Genomic DNA, 21,788 nt, shown 5'->3' with positions numbered 1-21,788 from the left:
TCCCAGATTTTTTCAGCTGAAAGGCAATAGGATGAATAGCTCAGCTGTAGGAGAGAGAGAGATGTGGAGTGGGGGAAGCCTCCAGAGCAGAAGTGGAGGAGAGTGACAGTGGGCTGGGACGTGGGTGAGATGAAAACCTTAGACCTCCAGGGAAAGCAGCGGTGTCTCTTTAAGGCGTGCAAGGTGGGGCTAGTCCCTCCCCAGCCAGCCGCCCGCTCAGCAAACTTATAAATTTAGTAACAATATGTTTTAGGCGCTTGGATCCTGAAATTAACACCGCAGCAGCTCCGGGCGGATCGGTGTCTGTTACTCTCCGCCTTCTAGCAGCCCGGACACGAGGAGGGGAGGAGCAGGGGGGAGCGTTTCAACACATTATCCTGCCCTCCTGAGCCAGGACAAGTATCCCCCCGCCCATGCACCATTCACACAAGCCTGCCTATGCCCCATGGACAGACTGCCTTGCCACCAAGGGAGAGGCACTTGGAGCTTGAGCTGCGCCACCAGACGCGGAGCGTAAGCAGGAGCAGCCGCAGTCGTCTCTGGACGGACTAAGGCAGGAGGTCCGAGGTGAGGGGAGGTTTGCTGGCAGATTTCCACCTCCCCCGCCCCGGGGAGAGGATGTCAGCGCCAGGGGAGCAGCACAGCTGGGCTGCTAAGACCCCCATCCTCTCAGCCACCTTGTGGCTCCTGTGCTCCGCTACGCAGGTAAGAGAAGTTGCTTCCCATTTCCTCTGCTAGCCTCTCGGGTGCTGGGCTTCGCTCTGCCGCCCCCGTGAGGGCCGGGCACGGTTATCTCCAGCCGCCCCCATTACCGAGGGGCAGCAGCGCCCGGCTGTCCCGCGGCTCTCCCCGGAGGGCGGCCCCGGTATCGCGCCGCCGGCCGGCCGGCAGCAGGTTCCCCGCTAGGGCGGGCACCGGGTGGCTCTTGCTGGCTGCAGCCGAGTCCGGCGCGCTCAGCCCCCGCGCACCGCTCGCGGTCGGCGCAGGCCGGGGCGGCTCTCGCAGGCGTGCGGCATTCGGCGCTGAGCGGCGGCTGCTGCTCCTGCCCGCCCGCGTGTGCCCAGAGCGGCTGCCATCCCGGCAGGCTTGGGGGCTTGGCACCTCTTGGCTGCTGCAGCGGGAGCAGCTGGGATGGGGAGGAGGGAGGAGCCGGGTTTGGGGTCCCCACTCTCCTCACACATGGCCCCAGCGGCGACTCCTTACTTCTGGGGGCACCGCGTGGGGCAGGAGCCCCGCACATCTCCTTGGGACAGGGTCACAACCTCTGCATGCAGTAGGCCTGTAGTAGTGGGGGGCCAGGCAAATCCAGGTCAGGCTGTGCCCCTCAGGTTTGAATAAGGTCTGGGAGGCCTACACTATCCTCCAGGCACCATCTGGGGCAGGTGCCCTGCTTCCGAGGTAGGACAGCAGTAACAGCACCCCTTTCACACCCTGCATCCAGCCCATGCACCAAGTGGCCTGTCCTCTTCAAATGTACCATGCAGGGCAGGAGACCCTCCCTCACCTGGGGGGCAGACACACTTCCTGGCTGCTGCTAGAACACCATAGCAGCTGGTAAGTGGGGCACCTACAGAGATTTTTTTTTTTTAGAAGTGCCACTGTAGGTCTGGAAACTTGCATACTGGTGGGTGTGATGGCATCAGGTCTCCGCTCATCCTGTAAAAGAGGAGAGCTGTTGTTGTGGGGAGGCAGGCAGAAAGGACGCTGGGTTAACAGCAGCGGAGCAGATTGCCCTGGTCAGGCAGGGAGTGGATAGCTTTGGGGAAACTAATAGCGGCAGTAAAGGTGAGCCTGCAGCTAACTAGTTTTGTATTTTATATGTAACATTTTGCTGATATGTTGTGTGTTTTGTTTAAGAAAACAAAGAAACCCTATCAAAACAAACTCTAGACTGTAAACACAGGTCTCCCAATGGGGAGAGCAAATGAGCCACCTGTCGCCAATAGTAGTAAAGTTGATTGATGCACTACTGAAAGGTGGTGGATACTGCTTGGATGAAGGTGATATAAGAACCTGTATAGGACAGAGCTTAGATAGGCAGGGTCCCTGTACCAAATACCTTAAATTCTAGGTATAGTGCCACAATAGGTTCCCCAGTCTGCAAAGGGCCTACATCAAAATACAGGGAAGAAATAATAGTCAGTTCTTACGAACTTGTGTGTCCAAAACAGACCACTACCCTCTGCAGACTTATCCCCTCCCTTCCTAATCTATAGCCAGATGCACTAACATCAGTAATGGCTGATTTTGTGCATCCCTTTTTATAAATGGCCCTGTATTACAGTCATGCTTTCCCAGCAAAAGTTGTTGAAACTCAAACTGAGGTTAGTTTTAAAGCTCTCAGGAAGGGAGGATGGGAGGGTCTTTATAATAAAAGTTGTGTACTATTAAGCTTTACTGAATGTCAGGAGTGCAGGTTTTTATCCTCTTGTGGGGAGGAAATGTTTCCAAGAAATAGAATAACTTTGGTAGTATCCTGTCTGTGTTTTCAAATGAGTATTTCACTTTCTGAGAGCAATGTGCTGAAGTGGGCTGTGTCAGTGGGTTTCTCATGAGTATAATTTACACCCACTTGCATGCTCTGCAAAGTAATTTACTTTGCTTAGTCATGGATTCACAGTTATGGAGCTTTTACTTCAGGGAGTGTAGTCATGGGGAAATAAGACAGGGGATCCCCATTCAGTGCTCTTGGGACAAACAGTTAATGAAATCACTTTCAGAGTGTGTGTGTGTGTGTGTGTGTATGTGTGAGAATCTTTGATCATTGTGTTTTTAAGGTATAGGTTATTTTCCCAGGCTTGAGAAATAACATTGAGAGGTCTGTGAAAAAAACAGTGCCACAGACAAAATAACTGAAGTGTCGATGTAGAAGTATGATCCTCTCTGGATAAGTGCATCACCAGAGTACACTTGGGCAAAATACTACTATTCTAGTATTGGTGTACTTACAGAGCTTGCATATTAGCCTGCTTAGGTAAATGTCTTCAGATTGCACCATAATATGGAAACTGATGCTGGAAGAGACTTGTTTTGAGAGACAAAGTAAGCCCTGCACCTTATTTTACAGGTTATTAAAGCCACATTAGCCTGGATTCCCTGGTGGAACTCCTGCCTTACCCTTTCCTTATCTACCTTCTCAGTCCTGCCCCTAGACCAATCAGATCTGCCTCTTAGCACTGGGTTCTGTCTCTGCACACCTGCTCTTACTCTGTTTATCTGGTTCTCAGCTTTCCTCTGCTTCCAAAGCAACTTTTCTTTGGGGGGGGGTGTCAAAGTAACTTCTTGCTTTTTGTATAAGGATTTTTTTTTTCAAATTATTCCAATCATGTCTCAGAGTTCGTGGAGTAGTTCTACAGGGCACAGAGGGGCTGGGTTAGAGCTGCAACAGAAATGCAGTGAAGTTTTCTTTGGCTCTTATGTTGAATACTTAACTCTAAATTGAAATTCATTTAGATACTCAGTGTAACAATTGAAGTAGTGGAATTTGGCATTGCCTCTTCACTGTATGGCTGCCTTCGATTTTACATTTAGATGGTTTGGATTGATGAACAACTTCTCTTGGGGCTACCCCAGCACACCGTTGCTGTTTCTTTGTAAAGTGCTAGCAAGAGTCCCCAGGTTAGGATCAGGGTCCCATTGTGCTAGGCACAGAACACACACACAATTAAAAGATGGCCCCTGCCTTGAAGAATTTACAGTTTCTTGGAATGGCATAAAAATGTACATATTAATATTTGGGTTTTTCTGCATTAAATGCTATCTTGACTATGAACTAAGCGTTTAAATGGCATTAAAATATCATGGTAAAAGATAACACTCGAAGTCTTCTGTTGCCCCACATTGATTTGAAAATAAAATTGAACTGTTTATTGTATTTAATAAGATTCCCTCTGGAATTATGAAGGCTGGAAGTGTCAGGTAACAGAAAATAAAGCAGATTTCTGCCTCTTGAATTTTTGGGAGCAAGAAGGTAGACTGACTCTCTAACTTTGTCGAAGTATTATGCTGATGGTGCTGGACTCAAGATCTGGATTCAATTCCTGGCTCTGCAACATAAGAACATAAGAACGGCCATATTGGGTCAGACCAAAGGTTCATCTAGCCCAGTATCCTGTCTTCCGACAGTGGCCAATGTCAGGTGCCCCAGAGGGAATGAACAGACATGTTATCAAGTGATCTGGGCCCTGTCACCCAATCCCAGCTTCTGGCAAACAGAGGCTAGGGACACCATTCCTCCCCATCCTGGCTAATAGGTCCATCAATGGCTATCTTCCATGAATCTATCTAATTCCCTTTTGAACCCTATTATAGTATTGGCCTTCACAACACCCTCTGGCAAGGAGTTCCAGAGGTTGACAGTGCACTGCATGAAAAAATACTTGCTTGTGTTTGTTTTAAACCTGCTACCTATTAATTTCATTTGGTGGCCCCTTGTTCTTGAATTATGAGAAGGAGTAAACACTTTCTTATTCTCTTTCTCCACATCACTCATGATTTTATAGACCTCTATCATATCCCACCTTAGTCGCCTCTTTTCCAAGCAGAAAAGTCCCAGTTTTATTAATCTCTCCTCATACAGAAGCTGTTCTATACCCCTAGTCATTTTTGTTGGCTTCCTATGTGATTTTGGGCAAGCCGCTTAATCTCTGTGCCCCTCATTATACTTCCTGTTTCCCCTCTCTGTGTTGTGCATTTAAATCGTAAGCTCTTTGCAGGGACTGCATCTCGCTTTGTACTAGGCGCTGAATGTGCACAATACACTGATCCTTATTGGGGCCTCTAGGCACTATTATAAAATATTAACAAGTGGCATAGGAAGCTATTCTTCGGAGTGAAGGACATCCTTTTACTGTACGTTTGCAGTGATGAGCTGCCAAAATATTAACAACCGGTTCCCTCCTCCTCACTCCACGAGAGGGTCGTGCCCCCCCCATCCCCAGGCCTCCTGCCCCATCCAACCCCCCACATTCCTTGACAGCCCCCCTGAGAGCCCTGCCCCATCCACCCCCCCTTCCCTGTCCCCTGACTGCCCCCTGCTGCCCCATCCAACCCCTCCTCTCATTCCTGATGCCCCGCCGGGACCCCTGCCCCATCCAGCCACCCTTTCTATCTGTCCCCTGACTGCCCTTGGAATCACTGTCCCTGACTGCCCCCCACTGCCCCGTCCAACCCTGCTCCTTCCTGACTACCCCCCCGTCCCTTGCCCCCATTCAATCCCCCTGTTCCCTGCCCTCTGACCGCCCCAACACTAATCCACCCCCCACAACTCCTCTGCCCTCTATCCAACATCCCCTCCCTGCCCTCTTATCGCGCTGCCTGGAGGTGGCGGCTGGGCCGGGCCACTCGGCCAGAGCCGGAGCCGCTCGGCTGGGGCTGGGTTGGGACCGGAGCCACTCGGCCGGAACCGGGGACAGGGCTGGGCCGGGGGATGGAGCCGGGGTGCCCGGCTGGCTGGGGCCGAGCGGGGTGCCCTCCTTGCGCCCCTGCCCCAGCTCACCTGTGGAAGCCGGTGCTTACTTCTCAGCCCTCCCAGGCTTCCCGCGCGAACAGCTGATTCGCGGGAAGCCGGGGAGGGGGAGGAGAAGCCGGGGGAGCGTTCAGGGGAGGAGGCAGAGGCGGCGTGAGATGAGCTGGGGCCGGGGGAAGGGCAGGGAGCTGCTGGAACTTTTGTTAAATTTAAAAGCCCTTTTCGAACCAGTTGTCCCTCACGGCACAACCAGTTCTAAAAGTGCTTCTAAATTTAACAACTGCGAACCAGTGGGAACCAGCTCCAGCTCACCTCTGCATGTTTGTAGTACAGTAACATTACCCATTGAAAGCTGCAGAAGGTTACATCTAGCTTTGCCTTCTCTTCCATGCTATATTTACTTCATGCTAGTCTACTCCAAGGACATGTTGATTTGTATTTCACTACACAGAAAAATTACCTAATTAAAAACTAGGTTCAATTTTAAATAGGGTATTTCACTGTCAATAGAGATGCTTTTGCAATCCATATGTTTTGAAGACTACATTCACGTTACAATTAGGGAGTTAGTCGGGTTGAAAGATCAAACTACGTCAGCCTTAAAACATATGGGCTGTTGTAAAGACCATTTTTATCTCCAAAAATGACTTGGAGACAGAATCCTATGAGAATAGCAAACTTAAATTATCTAGTCAACCAGCACTTTGATATCAAAACGTCCCTCTTGATTTTTTTTAATCTTTATTATAAAGCAACGTTGCCTCAGAAATCATTAGTATCTATCAACCTATTCTGATGTACGTGTATTGTGTGAATTATGATAGTACCTTGCATTCTGGATCGAGGTTCTGTTATGCAAGGTGTTGTTCAAACACATGAGAAGGTGCTGCCTGCTCTGAAAAGCTTACAATCTAATTAGATGTTTGTCGTCTTTAATAGATAACCTCTCTTTTTGAGCTTTACTGTATACTAGTTTTGGATCTTGGTATACCGTGCGATGAAGGTGTGAGCCGTGTGGGAGAATATTTTCTTTACAGCAACATCCATTAATGTATGTGGTGCTAGTAGCACTACTTGTTGTTAAGGTTGCCTGCTGGTTTCCACTATGAGACTCTGTTTTCTGTTGCTTATAATTTTGCTAAACTTAAACTGAGCTGAAATTTTCCATAAGGGGTGTCTGCCTCAGGCTGATTATCTGAAAGTTGCAGCCAAAACAATGGAGCTATTTCAGAGAATAAGGTTAAGAAGAAATAAATTGTCTTGTCACTTAAAAAAAAAACTTCTGGTGACTCTTCTTTGAGAATCTCTAATACTCCCATGCTTTGGAGCAAGGCCTTGAAATTTGGCAACATGGTGATCTTGTGTCAGGGATGTGCCTTTTGCCATTTCTGTGAAAATCCACCCAAATTTGACCAAGTGATAAGGCTCAGTCTAAACTACAGAGTCGGGTAGATATAAGGCAGCTTACAACCAGCTAATTATATCAGAAGGTTACAATGCTACTTCCGCTTAAGTACACTGACATTGTAACTCCGCCTCCATGAGAGGGGTAGCACTTAGGTCAATGTAGTTAGGGCGATACAGTGTTGGTGTAGACGCTGCATTAGTTAAATTGTCTGTTGGCTGCCAACTGCAAGTGCAGCTGACAGCTGGAGTGCTCCCCTCACTGCCCCGGCGATGACAGCCTGAGCAGTCAACCAGATGTGGGCTCACAACTGGGCCTCCACCCTGCTCCAGTGCTGAAAGCATGAACAGTCAGCTGGGCACAGGGCTCTCTCAGCTTACAGCTTGAGCTGTCAGCACCGGGGTGGGTTTGGGGGCTTGGGCTGTCAGTGCTGGGGTGGGGGGAGAGGAGGCTCGGCTGTGAGCCCCACGCCTGGCTGACACGCCTGAGCCTGTCAGCCCCAGGGCTGCTGGGCTCCAGCTGTCAGTGTCCCACAGTCCCCCACTTCAGTCAATGGAAGCCCTCCTGGTGAGAATGTGCACCACTGACAGAAGGAGCAAGTGTGGACATCAACCACCTCTTTAATTGCTATGGTGGCTGTACATCAACTTGACTTAAGTCGACTTAATTTTGTTGTATAGACAAGTTCTAAATCTTTGAAAAATCTCCACTTGTATATGCCCAGCAGAGACTTCTGAGATTTTAGCTACTAAACATTGAGAAGATTCTGTCCTTCCAAAATAACTGCCATCCCCTCACAGCTCCTAATGCTGGCCAGGCTGCTCATGCAGCATTGGCACAGAGTGACTGAGCAGGTTTCATCCCCTCATAGCTACTATGCTGCTGTGGTGGGTTTCTTTGGTATTTTCCCTGCTACAAGGATTTTACATTTAATTACATTATGGTTGCTATTATGGAGGAGTTCAACTATATTCATTCTTGGACTAGATCCTGTGCTTCTCTTAGGACTAAATCAAGAATTGCCTTTCCCCCTTGTGGGAATTGCTTTTCCAGGGCTAGCTGCTCCAAGAAACAATCATTAATGGTGTCAAGAAATTTATCTCTGCATCCCATCCTGAGGTGACATGTACCCATCAATAAGGGAATAGTTGAAATCCCTCATTATTGTTGAGGTGTGTGTTTGTTTTTTTTCCCCCCCCCCTAGCCTCTGTAATCCCTGAGTATTTCACAATCACTGTCACTATCATGGTCTTATTAAAGCACGGAATTTCTATCCATAGAGATTCTATGATACAGTTTGATTCATTTAAGATTGATGTTGTTTGATTCATTTAAGATTGATGTTGTTTTCTGACCTCTGAAGAGGTCATCTCTTTCTCTGATTGCCTCCAAGAACCAGTTCTTCTGCTATGATACCTCACTCAGGGAGAGGAGACGAGAAGGACTGCACGCAATAGGTCAAACTTCTAGCTGTTGGCCCATGAGTTTGTTCCCTGTATCTGCTGCGATGCCATTCTACCTTATTCCCTTTTGAGGGTAATAGGCACCACCTTTTGGGGGGGAGGGAGGGAAGAGGAGGGAAGGAGAAATACTTTGCCTTGGATTTGATCTGTGCCAGTTAGCCAGTCATCTTTGGTGCCCAGCTGTCTCACGAAATAAGCTGATGGTAATTTCAGTAGTTTCATTCTTTATGCAGGCTAGGAGTTATAGCTGAGAGAAGGACTCAGATTTGCCATATATTAATAGGGGTTAAGGCTGCACTCCTTGACTGTATCATTAACAGTGTTGTCTTCTATATTTGTACAGCACCTAGCACAGTGTGCCCCCAAGTCTTATGAGGCTTTTAGACTCTAAACAAATGCTGTTGAGATGTTTAGATAAGCAGTCCCTTGCTGGATACCTGTAGCATTGTTCTTGGTGTCTTGATGTGTTTTTTTCCCCTTCATTTGGTTAAGTATCAGCAAGTCAATACTATCTTGCAAACTCCACCCTTTTAATGCACTCTATCCCTCGAGGGGTGGCTCAAGACTCCTTCCTGGTATTTGCTACTTGCAGTGGCTTCTCCCAGGGGTTGGATCCTGGTTTCTTTTTCAGACATCAGGTGCCTCCACCCGGGTGACTCCTCACTATCCCCAAAACACAGGTGGTGCTGTCCCTTGGGAAAATGAATAATGCTACTCCCAGGCAAGAGTTAGAAATCCAATACACAAGAAACAATAAAAGTACATCAGCACCAACCATACCAGAAGAACGACACACCTAAAAATAACAGTATAACAAAGAGGGACTTTATTAGGACCAGGAAAATAGGATGTGGGGAAGGAAAGGGATACGGTTAGCTAACAAGTACTAAACACCAAATCAACCACTTCCCAGCACACTCAAATCTTCTCAACCCCAGCTCCCTCCCTGGCACCTTCCCAGGCAGATGGCACATAGAGGCTGGAGTCCTGAGATGAGGGCTGCAGAGCTGTGAATAATGGCCAACTTAAACAACAAGGGTTCCCTTACTTGTTCCTGCCCCTGGGCGGGGCAGGGTCCTCACCTGCCTCCTACCAGCGAGCCGGGTAGGGAGTGCTATGGAGGCCTCAGTTGGCTCTTGCAAGTCAGTGCCAAGTTGGAGCTCTGCTACTTTCTGCAGGGTTGGAACTGCCTGACCCATGCACCATTTCCTGCAACAGGTCAAAGACTCCCTTTGTGGAGAGAGGGAGTTAATCATGTTGTTCTGCTTCTCTCACCGCTCCCACGCTCCAAGCTCAAAACTGAAACTAAACCAAGTTTCTTTGGCTAGATCTAAACTATAAACTTACATGGGTATAACTGTGTTGCTTAAGGTGTGAAAACTCCAAACTCCTGAGTGATACAATTGTACTGACATAAACCCTGGTGTAGCCAGTGCTATGTCGATATGGGGGCTTTCCCCATCATTGAAGTGCTACAGCGACATTTTAAGTGTAGACGTGCCCTTGTCTCTGAGTCAGGCTGTCCTGTCCTGTCCCCCCCCCCCCCACTGAAGGGACTGAGCAGCCCTGGCTCAGAATTGGCCCAGCAAACTGCTTGCCCAGGTCACTCCATGCAGAAATTTCCATATTGGCCTCAACGAGAGTTTCTACTCCAATCTTTCTCCTCCCCTGGCTCCAAGCATTATGGGAAGTGGATTCAGGGTACTCTGGTAGCCATTACAGTTGTAGTCCCTAGGATAGGAACCCTTCCCCCACCCTCTCTCCCCCAATAGGCTCAGTCTGGCACTCCAAGAGCTGGCAAACACCAAGTGGAGTTTACATTAGGAAGTGCGAATAAAATTAAATAGAAACTAGTTCACCCACCACTCAAGGTACTAGTTGAATTCTTTGTAAAAATTGGCCTACAACATGCCTAACTTTCTCCTCTCCCACCTGATTTCTTAAGACAGAAGGGATCTGTGGATGGGTGCTGTGAAATTCTATCCTATATCTTAGCTGTATGGGCTCCATCATCCTCTGACTGATCTATTTTACTTGCCTATTCTAGAACAAAACACTTTTGTCTGCAATCTGGGTTTAGGGATGGAGCTGATCAATGAATTTGGGCAAAATTCTAAAAAAATTAATTAGTGAAGTAATGTCCCAACTCCCACCTGTGATGGTAACCTCGTGTAAAAGATTAGAAAAACTGTATCAAAGAAAGTGTTAGCCTTTTAATCTCTCAGCAGCTCCTAATCCATCTTTGTCTGGTAAAGGGATGATTCTGACTCTCCTGGAATGGGGAAGATGTTACTCAAAGGAAACATTTTATTTTGCACTTCAAGAACATCACTACATCTTTACCCCGATATAATGCTGTCCTCGGGAGCCAAAAAAAAAACTTACCGCATTATAGGTGAAACCGCGTTATATCAAACTTGCTTTGATCCACCGGAGTGTGCAGCCCCGCCCCCTGGAGCATTGCTTTACCGCATTATATCCGAATTCATGTTATATCGGGTTGCGTTATATCGGGGTAGAGGTGTACTTTTAATTACAAGAAAAAAACAATACTTCCTTGAACTAAGAAATAATTATTTTCTTTAAATTGAAAGGAAGATTTAGGGATTTGGCTGATTCAAATTTGGTGCCCACATTTGAAAGATATATTACTTGTATACTATCTATAATAGATTTTTATGTAAGCTGAATAACAATAATTAAAAAAAAAAACCCTGCCACTCTGGCCTTTAAATGGATTACTGTCTCAAATTACACTGGCCAGCGGCGGCTCCAGGCACCAGCGCAGCAAGCGCGTGTCTGGGGCGGCAAGCCGCGGGGGCCGCCCTGCCGGTCCCTGCGAGGGCAGCAGTCAGGCAGCCTTCGGCTGCTTGCCTGCGGGAGGTCTGCAGGTCCCACGGATTCGGTGGCAATTCAGCGGCGGGTACGCCGAAACCATGGGACCAGCTGACCTCCTGCAGGCATGCCACTGAAGGCAGCCTGCCTGCTGTGCTTGGGGCGGCAAAAAAGCTAGAGCTGCCCCTGACATTGGCATTAGCCCTCCATTGGTGCAGGTGCTGAGGAAATTGGCCAAATCGACAAGATCCAATAAGGGAATAAAGGCAGGGTAGAAATTGGCCAATACTGAAAGTGACAGAATATAAATACTCTTCTCCAAATCTGAGTTGGGGAAGTAGGTGTGTAAATTAAAGATCGAATTTTTATGGTCAACATGTACATCTGATCCATAGACGGTGCATGATGTATACAGAATTATAAGTATCAGAGGGGTAGCCGTGTTAGTCTGGATCTGTAAAATGCAACAGAGGGTCCTGTGGCACCTTTAAGACTAACAGATGTATTGGAGCATAAGCTTCGCGGGTGAATGCCCACTTCATCCCATGCGTCTGACGAAGTGGGCATTCACCCACGAAAGCTTATTCTCCAATACGTCTGTTAGTCTTAAAGGTGCCACAGGACCCTCTGTTGCTTTTTACAGAATTATAAGGATCACATTTTTGTACAGCGGAGAAAGTGTGCAAAAACTAAATTCAAATACTTTTCATACATCATAACCTGGTCTTTAGTCTCTAGTTTTTTTTCAGGCTAGTGAATTGTGGCTGTTGCAAGGATATGATCATCTTTGTCTAATTTCCTTGCCATAGGAGCAGATGGTATGTGTGTATCGGATTTGGTTCTGCACTAGTATATTCAGGATTCCTATTTCAAGATGTCAGTGCCATAGAGCAAAGGGTATAGTATGTGGTGTTGCTGTTCTCTATTTCCATCAGTAGCTGGGTTAACAATATTGTCACGCAGATAGAGCAGTCTGAATTCGCACATATCTTATCTCCCTCGGTGTTAACAGGAGCATTGATTGTGAAGACCACGCTCTTCAGGAGTCAAAAGTGACCACATCAATTTTGGTAATCTAGGTTTGGTTAGTCTTATTGCCCAGGGTAAATTTGTGGTCTCTTCCCAGGCTCCCACTCATGGCAGCCATGGAGGTGGCCCCTTGCCTCAGTTTCCTTTTTGGGTCCCCAGTAACGCCATTCAAGTTTGTCTTCTAGTCCATCTACACAATTTATTAACAAAACATAGTGCAAATAATCCATAACAGTCTCAATGTATACTCCATATTACCCCAGTGCACCTATTCCCTGTGCTCACCATACCCCAGTGTCTTCTGTCACAACTAGGTTCCTTAGCCAGTCTTTTCCATCACTCTGCCAGGAAACCCACTCCAGCCCTTCCTTCTGAGGTGCAACCCTGCTCTTCCCACTGGGAACTCCCAAACTCTAGGTATACCTAGACTTTAGTAAGGCATTTGATACGGTCTCGCATGATATTCTTATTGCTAAATTAGGCAAATACAATTTAGATGGGGCTACTATAAGGTGGGTGCATAACTGGCTGGATAACCGTACTCAGAGAGTTGTTATTAATGGTTCCCAATCCTGCTGGAAAGGCATAACGAGTGGGGTTCCACAGGGGTCTGTTTTGGGACTGGCTCTGTTCAATATCTTCATTAACGACTTAGATATTGGCATAGAAAGTACGCTTATTAAGTTTGCGGATGATACTAAACTGGGAGGGATTGCAACTGCTTTGGAGGACAGGGTTATAATTCAAAATGATCTGGACAAATTGGAGAAATGGCCTGAGTTAAACAGGATGAAGTTTAACAAAGACAAATGCAGAGTGCTCCACTTAGGAAGAAAAAATCAGTTTCACACATACAGAATGGGAAGAGACTGTCTAGGAAGGAGTACGGCAGAAAGGGATCTAGGGGTTATAGTGGACCACAAGCTAAATATGAGTCAACAGTGTGATGCTGTTGCAAAAAAAGCAAACATGATTCTGGGATATGTTAACAGGTGTGTTGTGAGCAAGACACGAGAAGTCATTCTTCTGCTCTACTCTGCTCTGGTTAGGCCTCAGCTGGAGTATTGTGTCCAGTTTGGGCACCACATTTCAAGAAAGATGCGGAGAAATTGGAAAGGGTCCGGAGAAGAGCAACAAGAATGCTTAAAGGTCTTGAGAACATGACCTATGAAGGAAGGCTGAAAGAATTGGGTTTGTTTAGTTTGGAAAAGAGAAGATTGAGAGGGGACATGATAGCAGTTTTCAGGTATCTAAAAGGGTGCCATAAGGAGGAGGGAGAAAACTTGTTCACCTTAGCCTCTAAGGATAGAACAAGAAGCAATGGGCTTAAACTGCAGCAAGGGAGGTCTAGGTTGGACATTAGGAAAAAGTTCGTAACTGTCAGGGTGGTTAAACACTGGACTAAATTGCCTAGGGAGGTTGTGGAATCTCCATCTCTGGAGATATTTAAGAGTAGGTTAGATAAATGTCTATCGGGGATGGTCAAGACAGTATTTGGTCCTGCCATGCGGGCAGAGGACTGGACTCGATGACCTCTCGAGGTCCCTTCCAGTCCTAGAATCTATGAATCTATGAAAAGTCTCTCTGCTGGTAGCACCTCACGCTTCCCCTGGCCCAGTCACGGTTCCTCAGGGTCCAGGATGCAAGCACGGAGTCATCAGTGGGCTCTCTACTGCTCCGCCTTCCTTCTGCCCTCTCTGGCCTAGAGCCATCCAGCAACACTTTCTTTCTGCTCTCCTGCCTTCAACCTTCTCCCATGAATCACTGTCTGTCTTGGGAAGCTCTCCTCTCCTGCCCTTCTCCTGAGTGACTCAGTCTGCTGTGACTCCCAGCTAATCTTGTATAGCCCCCTATATTCTTTCCACCCTCTTAATTGACCCAACTGGGAGCATCTAGTCTGGAACAGGAGAGCTGAGCCCAGTTCCGTGTAATGGGCCAGCTGCCCTGTTCCACCCAATTTCTTGTCCACCCAAATCCTCTCCCATGAATATAAACAGATTCTTTTTATTAAACTGCAGTTCTACTCTGGAAAAAAGTCTTTTTTTTTTAATGGCCACTCTCTGCATGCCCAGTGAAGTCTAATGCGGCTGCACAGGTATAACTGAAGACATAGTTTGTTTTGAGGGATATTTATTACTATTGCTGATGCTTGAGGAAGACCAAAATCAGCTTGGTTGTTAGATCAGATTGAGGTAGTGGCTGTAGCTCTGGCAGGTAGAAAATTTATCTTTCTATTTTTTAAACTGAATTAACTTAATATGGAGACATAATAAATGTGGAATGCTATTTTGTAATGACTTTCCATAGTAGGTCCATGATTTAAGGCTGCAGCTCCTCAGCAAAATAGCATAAAATATACATTGTTCATGCAGCTTTGCCTTATGTGATCAAAAAAGGAAATCAAACATGGAGGTATTTTAAATATTCACTTACTATCTTACACTTTTTATGTAGTTTCTTTCATCATGTTTCTTGAAGCACTTTGCACATCTGAAATGCAACCACCTCTGGGGTGAAACATGACATGTCTTTAACAGCACGTAGCAATGATAAAACATTAGTTCACAACAGCTGGTGAAGAATACGTTATCCAAGTGAAATTTGACCCTATCCAAAAAATCATTCTTTAAAGTCTGCCCAGACTTGTGTGTGTATGTATTTTGTATGCCCTTTAAGAGGGATATTGTGCAGTCAATATAATATATATTGGCCTGCTAAACGCAGGGTTGTGAGTTCAGTCCTTGAGGGGGCCATGTAGGGATCTGGGGCAAAAATCTGTCTGGGGATTGGTCCTGCTTGGAGCAGGGGGTTGGACTAGATGACCTCCTGAGGTCCCTTCCAACCCTGATATTCTATGATTCTAACTCTTAAATTATTTGCCTTCTATAACACTGATAGAGAGAGATACACAGCTGTTTGCTCCTCTCCCCCCCAGGTATTAATACCTTTCCACTGCTCTCCACTTCCCTCCTCTTCCTTTCAGACAGGAGGAGAAAGTATCTTTTCCCATGCTCTAGCAGACCCATCATTCCAAGGTACTTTACCTTGAATAGATGGCTGTTGAGTTCTAATGACCACCAGGGTCTCTGATCTGGCAGAGAAGTGACACAGCCCTGCCCACTCATGGTGGATACGTGTGCAGAGGTGCATTCATGATACAGCAATTTTCATAGTAGTAATTTCATAGAATCGGCCAGGATTCATAATTTGTACAGACTGATCCCCCAAATCATTACACTCATGATGAGATTCTCTAAAACTAGAAAGTTTTGTGTCATTTGGAATTAAGATAACAAAGATGTAGGTTTGGTTCAAACACTGAGCTCTATTACACTGTGGAGTAGCCCTTCTAAGGGAAGTAGTGGAAAACCAATTGCTTTAAACCTTTTAGAATATAGATTGGATAAAGCAGTAGCATATAGGCTGTACGGAAGAATTCTGGACTGGCAGGAGGATTGCCTGGATGATCTGATGGGCCTTTCTCATCTCTAATTTCTCTGATGGATGATATTGGAAAACAAATCTTGTTCTTGCATTCATGCTTCAGCTTGTTCAATCCTATGTGGCTGCGTACTATAAATAATGACTGCATTACATCAGTCTTAGATATGGGTCATGGAATCTAGCTTGATACCATTGCTTTTGATTTGACAAAATGTTTCCAGAATTTCCATACAAATACTTTTTTTAAACTAACCACATAAATGTGAGATCTTTTAATGAGGCATTTAATAGCGGGAGAATGGCTTTATGCAAAATTGCCAATAATTATTTCACTTAGCTTTGCATTTATTTTTATATGCATCATGTGAATACACTGTAGTGAACTGAATTTACTGTTTGTGGTTTTTGATGTGATTATAATGTCTCCATTGTGTCTAATGCACACAGCCTGCAGAATCCTTTCTTTAGATTGCACAGGTGTCTTTCTGTGGAGAGCTGACACAGAAGACAGACTTCATTTAAATGAATTTCACTGCCTCTGTGTAGCTCCAATAGTGAAAATTGGCCCTCCATGGCTGTACACATTTTCTTTTTATTTCCATCGTTAATTTTTTAGAGAAATGTGGGGGAGTCAGTCTAACTGTAAGCTGTATTAACTTCCAAAGAAATGCCTGGCCAACATCTGGGTTATGCTACATAAATGTGAAAAGTACCCCTCCCTTTTTTCCATATAAATATCTGGCCTTACATCCTGGGGTGGGGAGTTAGGCAGAAGAGAGTCTTTGGATGGATGGATGACATCATGCTTTTTTTAGATTTGTTAAAGTTGGTGTTTATAGCTTTAATGTTTTGTGATTGGTTGGTGAGTGGAACACAGAGCAGAAGACAGTCCTGCGCATGTAAATGAATACACATTCATTCTGGGGAATTACTGGTGGGGGAAATGGACAGCGTGCTTGTAAAATGACTACGCTTTTCATGTTTCTTCTCAGTTTTGTGAAAATGGGTCCAATTTCATGAAGTACCTCAAATGTCATGGCTTCTTGCTCAACTAGAAGGATGTGAGTGACGAATATGACAACTTTGAGTGAAACTGGACTCAAGTTTACCTCCATTTATGAAAGCCTCCTCATGTGACACTTCTGTTTTGATAGTCTTCGCTTTTTTGAAATCAGAAGCATCTGGCGTTAGGGAAGGTTGGGGTGGGTTTTTTTTTGTTTGTTTGTTTTTTGTTTTTTGTTTTTGCATGTTTCCATGTGAAATCCAAATTTTGCAAAATGTCTGTCATGGGGTGGTGTAGCCCTTTACAGGGCCTTGTTCTGTCTCCCAGAGATGGGGAGAAGCTAGCCTGGAATGGCGCTAATAAAGAATTAATGATTGGTAATTAAGGCATAGGGATCATCTAAAAGGGTTAATGTAATTGACCATCACCAAGGGTGGGTGTGGTTCAGGAGGAGAGAGCACTCAAGAAGAGGAAGTGCTGGAATTAAAAGGGGGTGGGAGAAATGGTAGTGAGTGAGGAGAGGAGGCTTAGAAGAGAAAGGTAGGGTGTAGAGGAGAGGAATGTCTTTGGGCAGTGAGCCCTGACTGAAGGGCAAAACTAAACTGAAACTGGGCCTTGGAAGAAGGTCTGGGCTGAAGGAAATTGGATCATGAAAGAAGGGTCAGAACTAAAAAGAAATGTATGGGAAGACAAGGTGACTCAGGCTCCAGCCACCCAGTCACTGAAAGACTGGCCCCTGGGATACTGTTGAGCAGGTGACCTGAAAGACATTAAAGACTCTGTAACACCAAAAGGGGCCAGACATTACAGAGAGCCTGGCTGGAAGGCCATGGCCCTCCTGCATGCATTGCATGTGGAGAACACGAAGGGGTGCTCTGCAGCAGGTGTGATCTATGACAGTCACACATAGCAAAAAGATGGGGTCACTAAAAAGTCTGGAATTAAATTCCAAATAACTTCTCTTAAACCCTCCTTCCTTCTCCCCGCCCCCAAATCACTATGGCCCTTATCTTGCAAATGATTAAGTGTGTGAGTGTAACATCAGTCCTGAATGATCCCATCAAAGTCTATGAAACCAGTCATATCAGTAAAGTTAAACACATGATTTGCAGCACTGAGCATGAAGTCTGCACAGTTCTAAAAATTGGAATAAGAGCCCCGTGTTTGGTATGCTCACTCTAATTCCTCTTTACTTCTAATCTTTAGCTTCTAGGTAATGGCACTGGATATTGCCTGGCTTATTGTGAGGCACCTGATATTTAGGACAATGCTTCACCTGTGAATTGTACAGTGCATTTATCGATTCTGTTTAGTGGCAGATGGCTGCCAAGAGGTAAGCTACTTAAAGTAAACTAGTAAATTATCTACGGAGTTTCTATACCATGCTGGAATGATTAATTGAAGGCAGTGTTTGCTCTGAGGGAAAGTGCTTTTCAGACTTCATGATTCAAACCTTTCTCTGAGATCCTCTTCGAGTTCCAGGCAGCTTTATACTTATCAACCCATTTACTTAAATGGATTACATCTGCCCCATATATGGCTAAGTTCCGAGAGGTGCTGAGTACCTACAGTGAAGAAGTTTGAGAGGAATACTCCAAGATGTTGAAAACTGATCTTGGAGAATGCTGCCCTTTGTATGAAACTGGCAGACTTCTGCAGATTCAGAGGTTAATACTGTAGTTCAGCTCAGATGATGAAAGGGTGAAATATTTGTTTTAACTTAATTTTACCATTTTTGTGTTCCATAGTTTTATGTACATAAGAATGGCCGTACTGGGTCAGACCAAAGGTCCATCTAGCCCAGTATCCTGTCTACTGACCGTGGCCAATGCCAGATGCCCCAGAGGGAGTGAATCTAACAGGTAATGATCAAGCGATCTCTCTCCACCCTCTGACAATCAGAGGCTAGGGACACCATTCCTTACCCATCCTGGCTAATAGCCATTAATGGACTTAACCTCCATGAATTTATGCAGTTCTCTTTTAAACGCTGTTATAGTCCTAGCCTTCACAACCTCCTCAGGCAAGGAGTTCCACAAGTTGACTGTGCGCTGTGTGAAGAACTACTTCCTTTTATTTGTTTTAAACCTGCTGCCCATTAAATTCATTTGGTGGCCCCGAGTTCTTGTATTATGGGAATAAGTAAATAACTATTCCTTATCTACTTTCTCCATCACTCATGATTTTATATATCTCTATCATATCCCCCACGTAGGGTTTTTTTTTTTTAAATGTGTAACCAAAATTTTGTCTCACTAGATGGTCTCTTAAAACTTCTGTTAATAGTTGTCACGTTCCATTCTGAATGTATTTGGGTGATGCATTCAGAGCTGCAGCCAGAAAAAAGTACATCCACACTGAAAGTGCAATAAGGTGGAATTTATCTCTCTGTTTTAGAGCTTACATGCCCCCCCATTATCATAGTATCTGAGTAAGCCTCACAATCATAACATATTTATCCTTGCAACACCCCTGTGAAGTAGAGAAGTGCTATTACCCCATTTTATAGATGGAGAACTGAGGAGGTAGGGAATGCCTTACGATAGCAGACCAGTGTGCTGAGATGAGCTATGCACAAATAGAAATGACATACAGTTAATATGTATTTAAAAAAAAAAAGCAATAGGAAGTTTGAAAGTGTCACGTCTCAGGTGTCATGCAGGCGGGAAAGTACTTTTTCTTTTTATCCAGTTGCTGATGCTGTATCTATATTTTTATTATGAGACTGTTCATGCCCTCTCTCCATCCTGTGTTTGTTCTCGGGCACTCAGCATCAATACCCACTCTCTGTGGTGTGTGTGTGTGTGTACGCGCGCACGCACGCACGCATGCTTGTTCAATTTGTTTCAAGGTACAAAGGCTACAGTGTTCCAAGGGAAAGCACCTCTAGGAAGGTTTCCCCTGGAACCACACCAACGCAGGAACCATGCCAATGCACATCCTTTTGACAGTAGTGTACATTGGCACTATGGAAAAAGGTCATTATTATGTTGTTTTGCTTTCTGAGACATAGGGCCTCTGCCTTGTTGAATCCCGTACTAGGATGTTCTCTTGCTTTGGCTTCTAATTTGTGCTCCTTGTAAAACAGAATGTGGCATTTTGAATTGTGAACATTTTTCTCTGTGTCAAGGAAGAAGAAACTGATCTCAAGGGGGAAAAATCTTTCTCTAAAGTGAAATCAGTACTTGTGGCAGGTGCTGGGTTGAATCAACTGGGCTGAATCTCTACTGGTAAACTTAGAATCTATAGCTCCCTATTGTTGAAACTCCCCCAGTGCTAGCAATGGTGGTGGCTGTAGTGTAGAAAGGGTTTAATTAGTAATTCGGTGGATATTTAAAGGGGTCTGAGGGACTATGTGCCCAACTTCTGTTGAAAATGGGATTTGGGTGCCTAGTTCTCAGCCCTGGTTTACACTGCAGAATTACTTCAGCATAACTGTTGCTCAGGGGTCTGAATAATCCATACCAACCTACGTGCTGGTGTAGCCAGTGCTATGTCGGCAGGAAAAGCTCTCTCCCATCAGGGCCGGCTCCAGCATTTCTACCGCCCCAAGCAAAAATTAAAAAAAAAAAAGCCGCGATTGGCGGTGGCAATTAGAAAAAAAAAATGCCGCGATCGGCGGCGGCAGTTCAGCATCAGGTCCTTCGCTCCTAGAGGGAGTGAGGGACCTGCCACCCCCGAATTGTCGCAGGTGCCAATTCCTCTCCCTTGGCTGCCCCAGGCACCTGCTTGTTAAGCTGGTGCCTGGAGCCGGCCCTGTCTCCCATCAGCTTAGAGGGTCTTCATTAAAGTGCTACATCAGTGCAGTTATGCTGATGCAGTGTTTTAAGTGTAGACTTGCCCTTAGGCCCCTTTGAAAATCTCAGGCTCTGTTTATTACAATAGTGCTTAGGGCCTCAGTCAAGGGTCAGGACGCCGTTCCGCTAGGCACTGATTGGACAAGTAACAAAGACGACTATGTACATGTCAGATAGGAGACACAAGGTAGATGAAACAGACAAATGGGGTGAAAGGGTGTTGGGAGGAAGAGGTGGTAATGAAATTAACAGAGTTAAGCAGAAATCTCAGCTTGCCCCTTGCATAACCAATGTCAGGCAGTAAAATGAGAACCAGCCAAGAAGGGCATCAATTTTCAGATCTGAAATTACATGTCCTCTATTTTATTCTATGTAGGCTTTTATAAGGCACTCCTCACTAATATCTGAGTGCCTTCCAGCGCACTGAGCAACTTGACAAAACATCTGTCACATGTTGTCTGTTCTCGCATCCTGTCCTTAAAGAGAGAAGTATGCACAATGAAGTGACTTGTGTAGGTTTTGTGTGTGTGTGTGTGTGTTATTTTTTAAATATAAATATACCCATTGCTCTGTGTTTGTATTAGAGAAGGCAACGTTAAAGAAATGTGCCTTTAATTTGAAGCAGAAAGTAGTGAGGTTTGTGCTGGTCCTTTGTTCTTGGGCAAGTTCATTCCACAGTCAGGGACCACACCTGGAGAAGGTTCTGTCTCCTGCACAGATGATCTTTACACTTATTATTGAGAGTTCCATTGTGCCACAGGAGCATAGTTGTCAACCACAGTCTTCATCCTGAAGTTTCAGACATCTTTTTTCAGATAATCTGGGCCCAGGCCATGGAGTGGTTTTAAGATAAGGACTGAGACCTTGAACTTGATTTGAGAGTCTACGGGAAGCCAATGTAGAGAGTGGAGGACAGGTTTGATATGTTTACTTTAACGTGTATCGCTGAGGGGAGACACTGCAGTATTTTGTATTGGATGGGGTTTCCGAAGTGCTGAAGGCTTTATGCCCACGTATGTTGCATTGCTGTAATCCAGCCGAGATGTGATGAAGGCATGAATAACTGGTGCCAGATCTTCATTTGCCAGGATGGGAGGGTGTTTCCTGGCCAAGAAGAGCGGATAGAAAGCATTAATTGCTGATGCTGATATGTTAGAGCTCAGCATCAACCAGGAATCAGATTATTTCTAGAATATGGACTGATCTGACCAATTGTGGGTGTATATTTTTGACCAATGGAGACTGCACTGTGGCTGCAAACTCTTTGAACAACTTTTCTGTGCCCACAAGCATCACTTCTGTCTTGTTCGGCTTCAGCTTCAGTCAGTCATTCTTCATCCATGAG

At 45.5% G+C, this 21,788-nt stretch overlaps 1 protein-coding gene across 7 annotated transcripts in view; it reads left to right on the top strand.

Moving 5' to 3' along the window:
- Positions 1–246: 246 nt before the first annotated feature.
- The window catches only part of ADAMTSL1 (ADAMTS like 1), a 690,570-nt gene continuing 669,028 nt past the window's right edge, over positions 247–21,788 (top strand). For 4 of the 7 annotated variants that reach the window (XR_010588651.1, XM_065549471.1, XM_065549470.1 and 1 more), the window contains exon 1: positions 251–705. Coding sequence is in view for 6 of the 7 variants with exons in the window: in XM_065549471.1 (XP_065405543.1) it covers positions 619–705 (87 nt within the window). In the remaining variant the exon portion in view is untranslated. Of the gene's footprint in view, positions 706–21,788 lie in introns of all 7 variants that reach the window. The other 3 variants (XM_005297670.5, XM_065549469.1, XM_065549473.1) reach the window with 2 other exon arrangements.

This window comes from Chrysemys picta, chromosome 6 (assembly GCF_011386835.1).
Source record: "Chrysemys picta bellii isolate R12L10 chromosome 6, ASM1138683v2, whole genome shotgun sequence".
Taxonomy (NCBI): Eukaryota; Metazoa; Chordata; order Testudines; family Emydidae; genus Chrysemys; species Chrysemys picta.
This window is presented reverse-complemented; position numbering and strand designations above follow the sequence as displayed.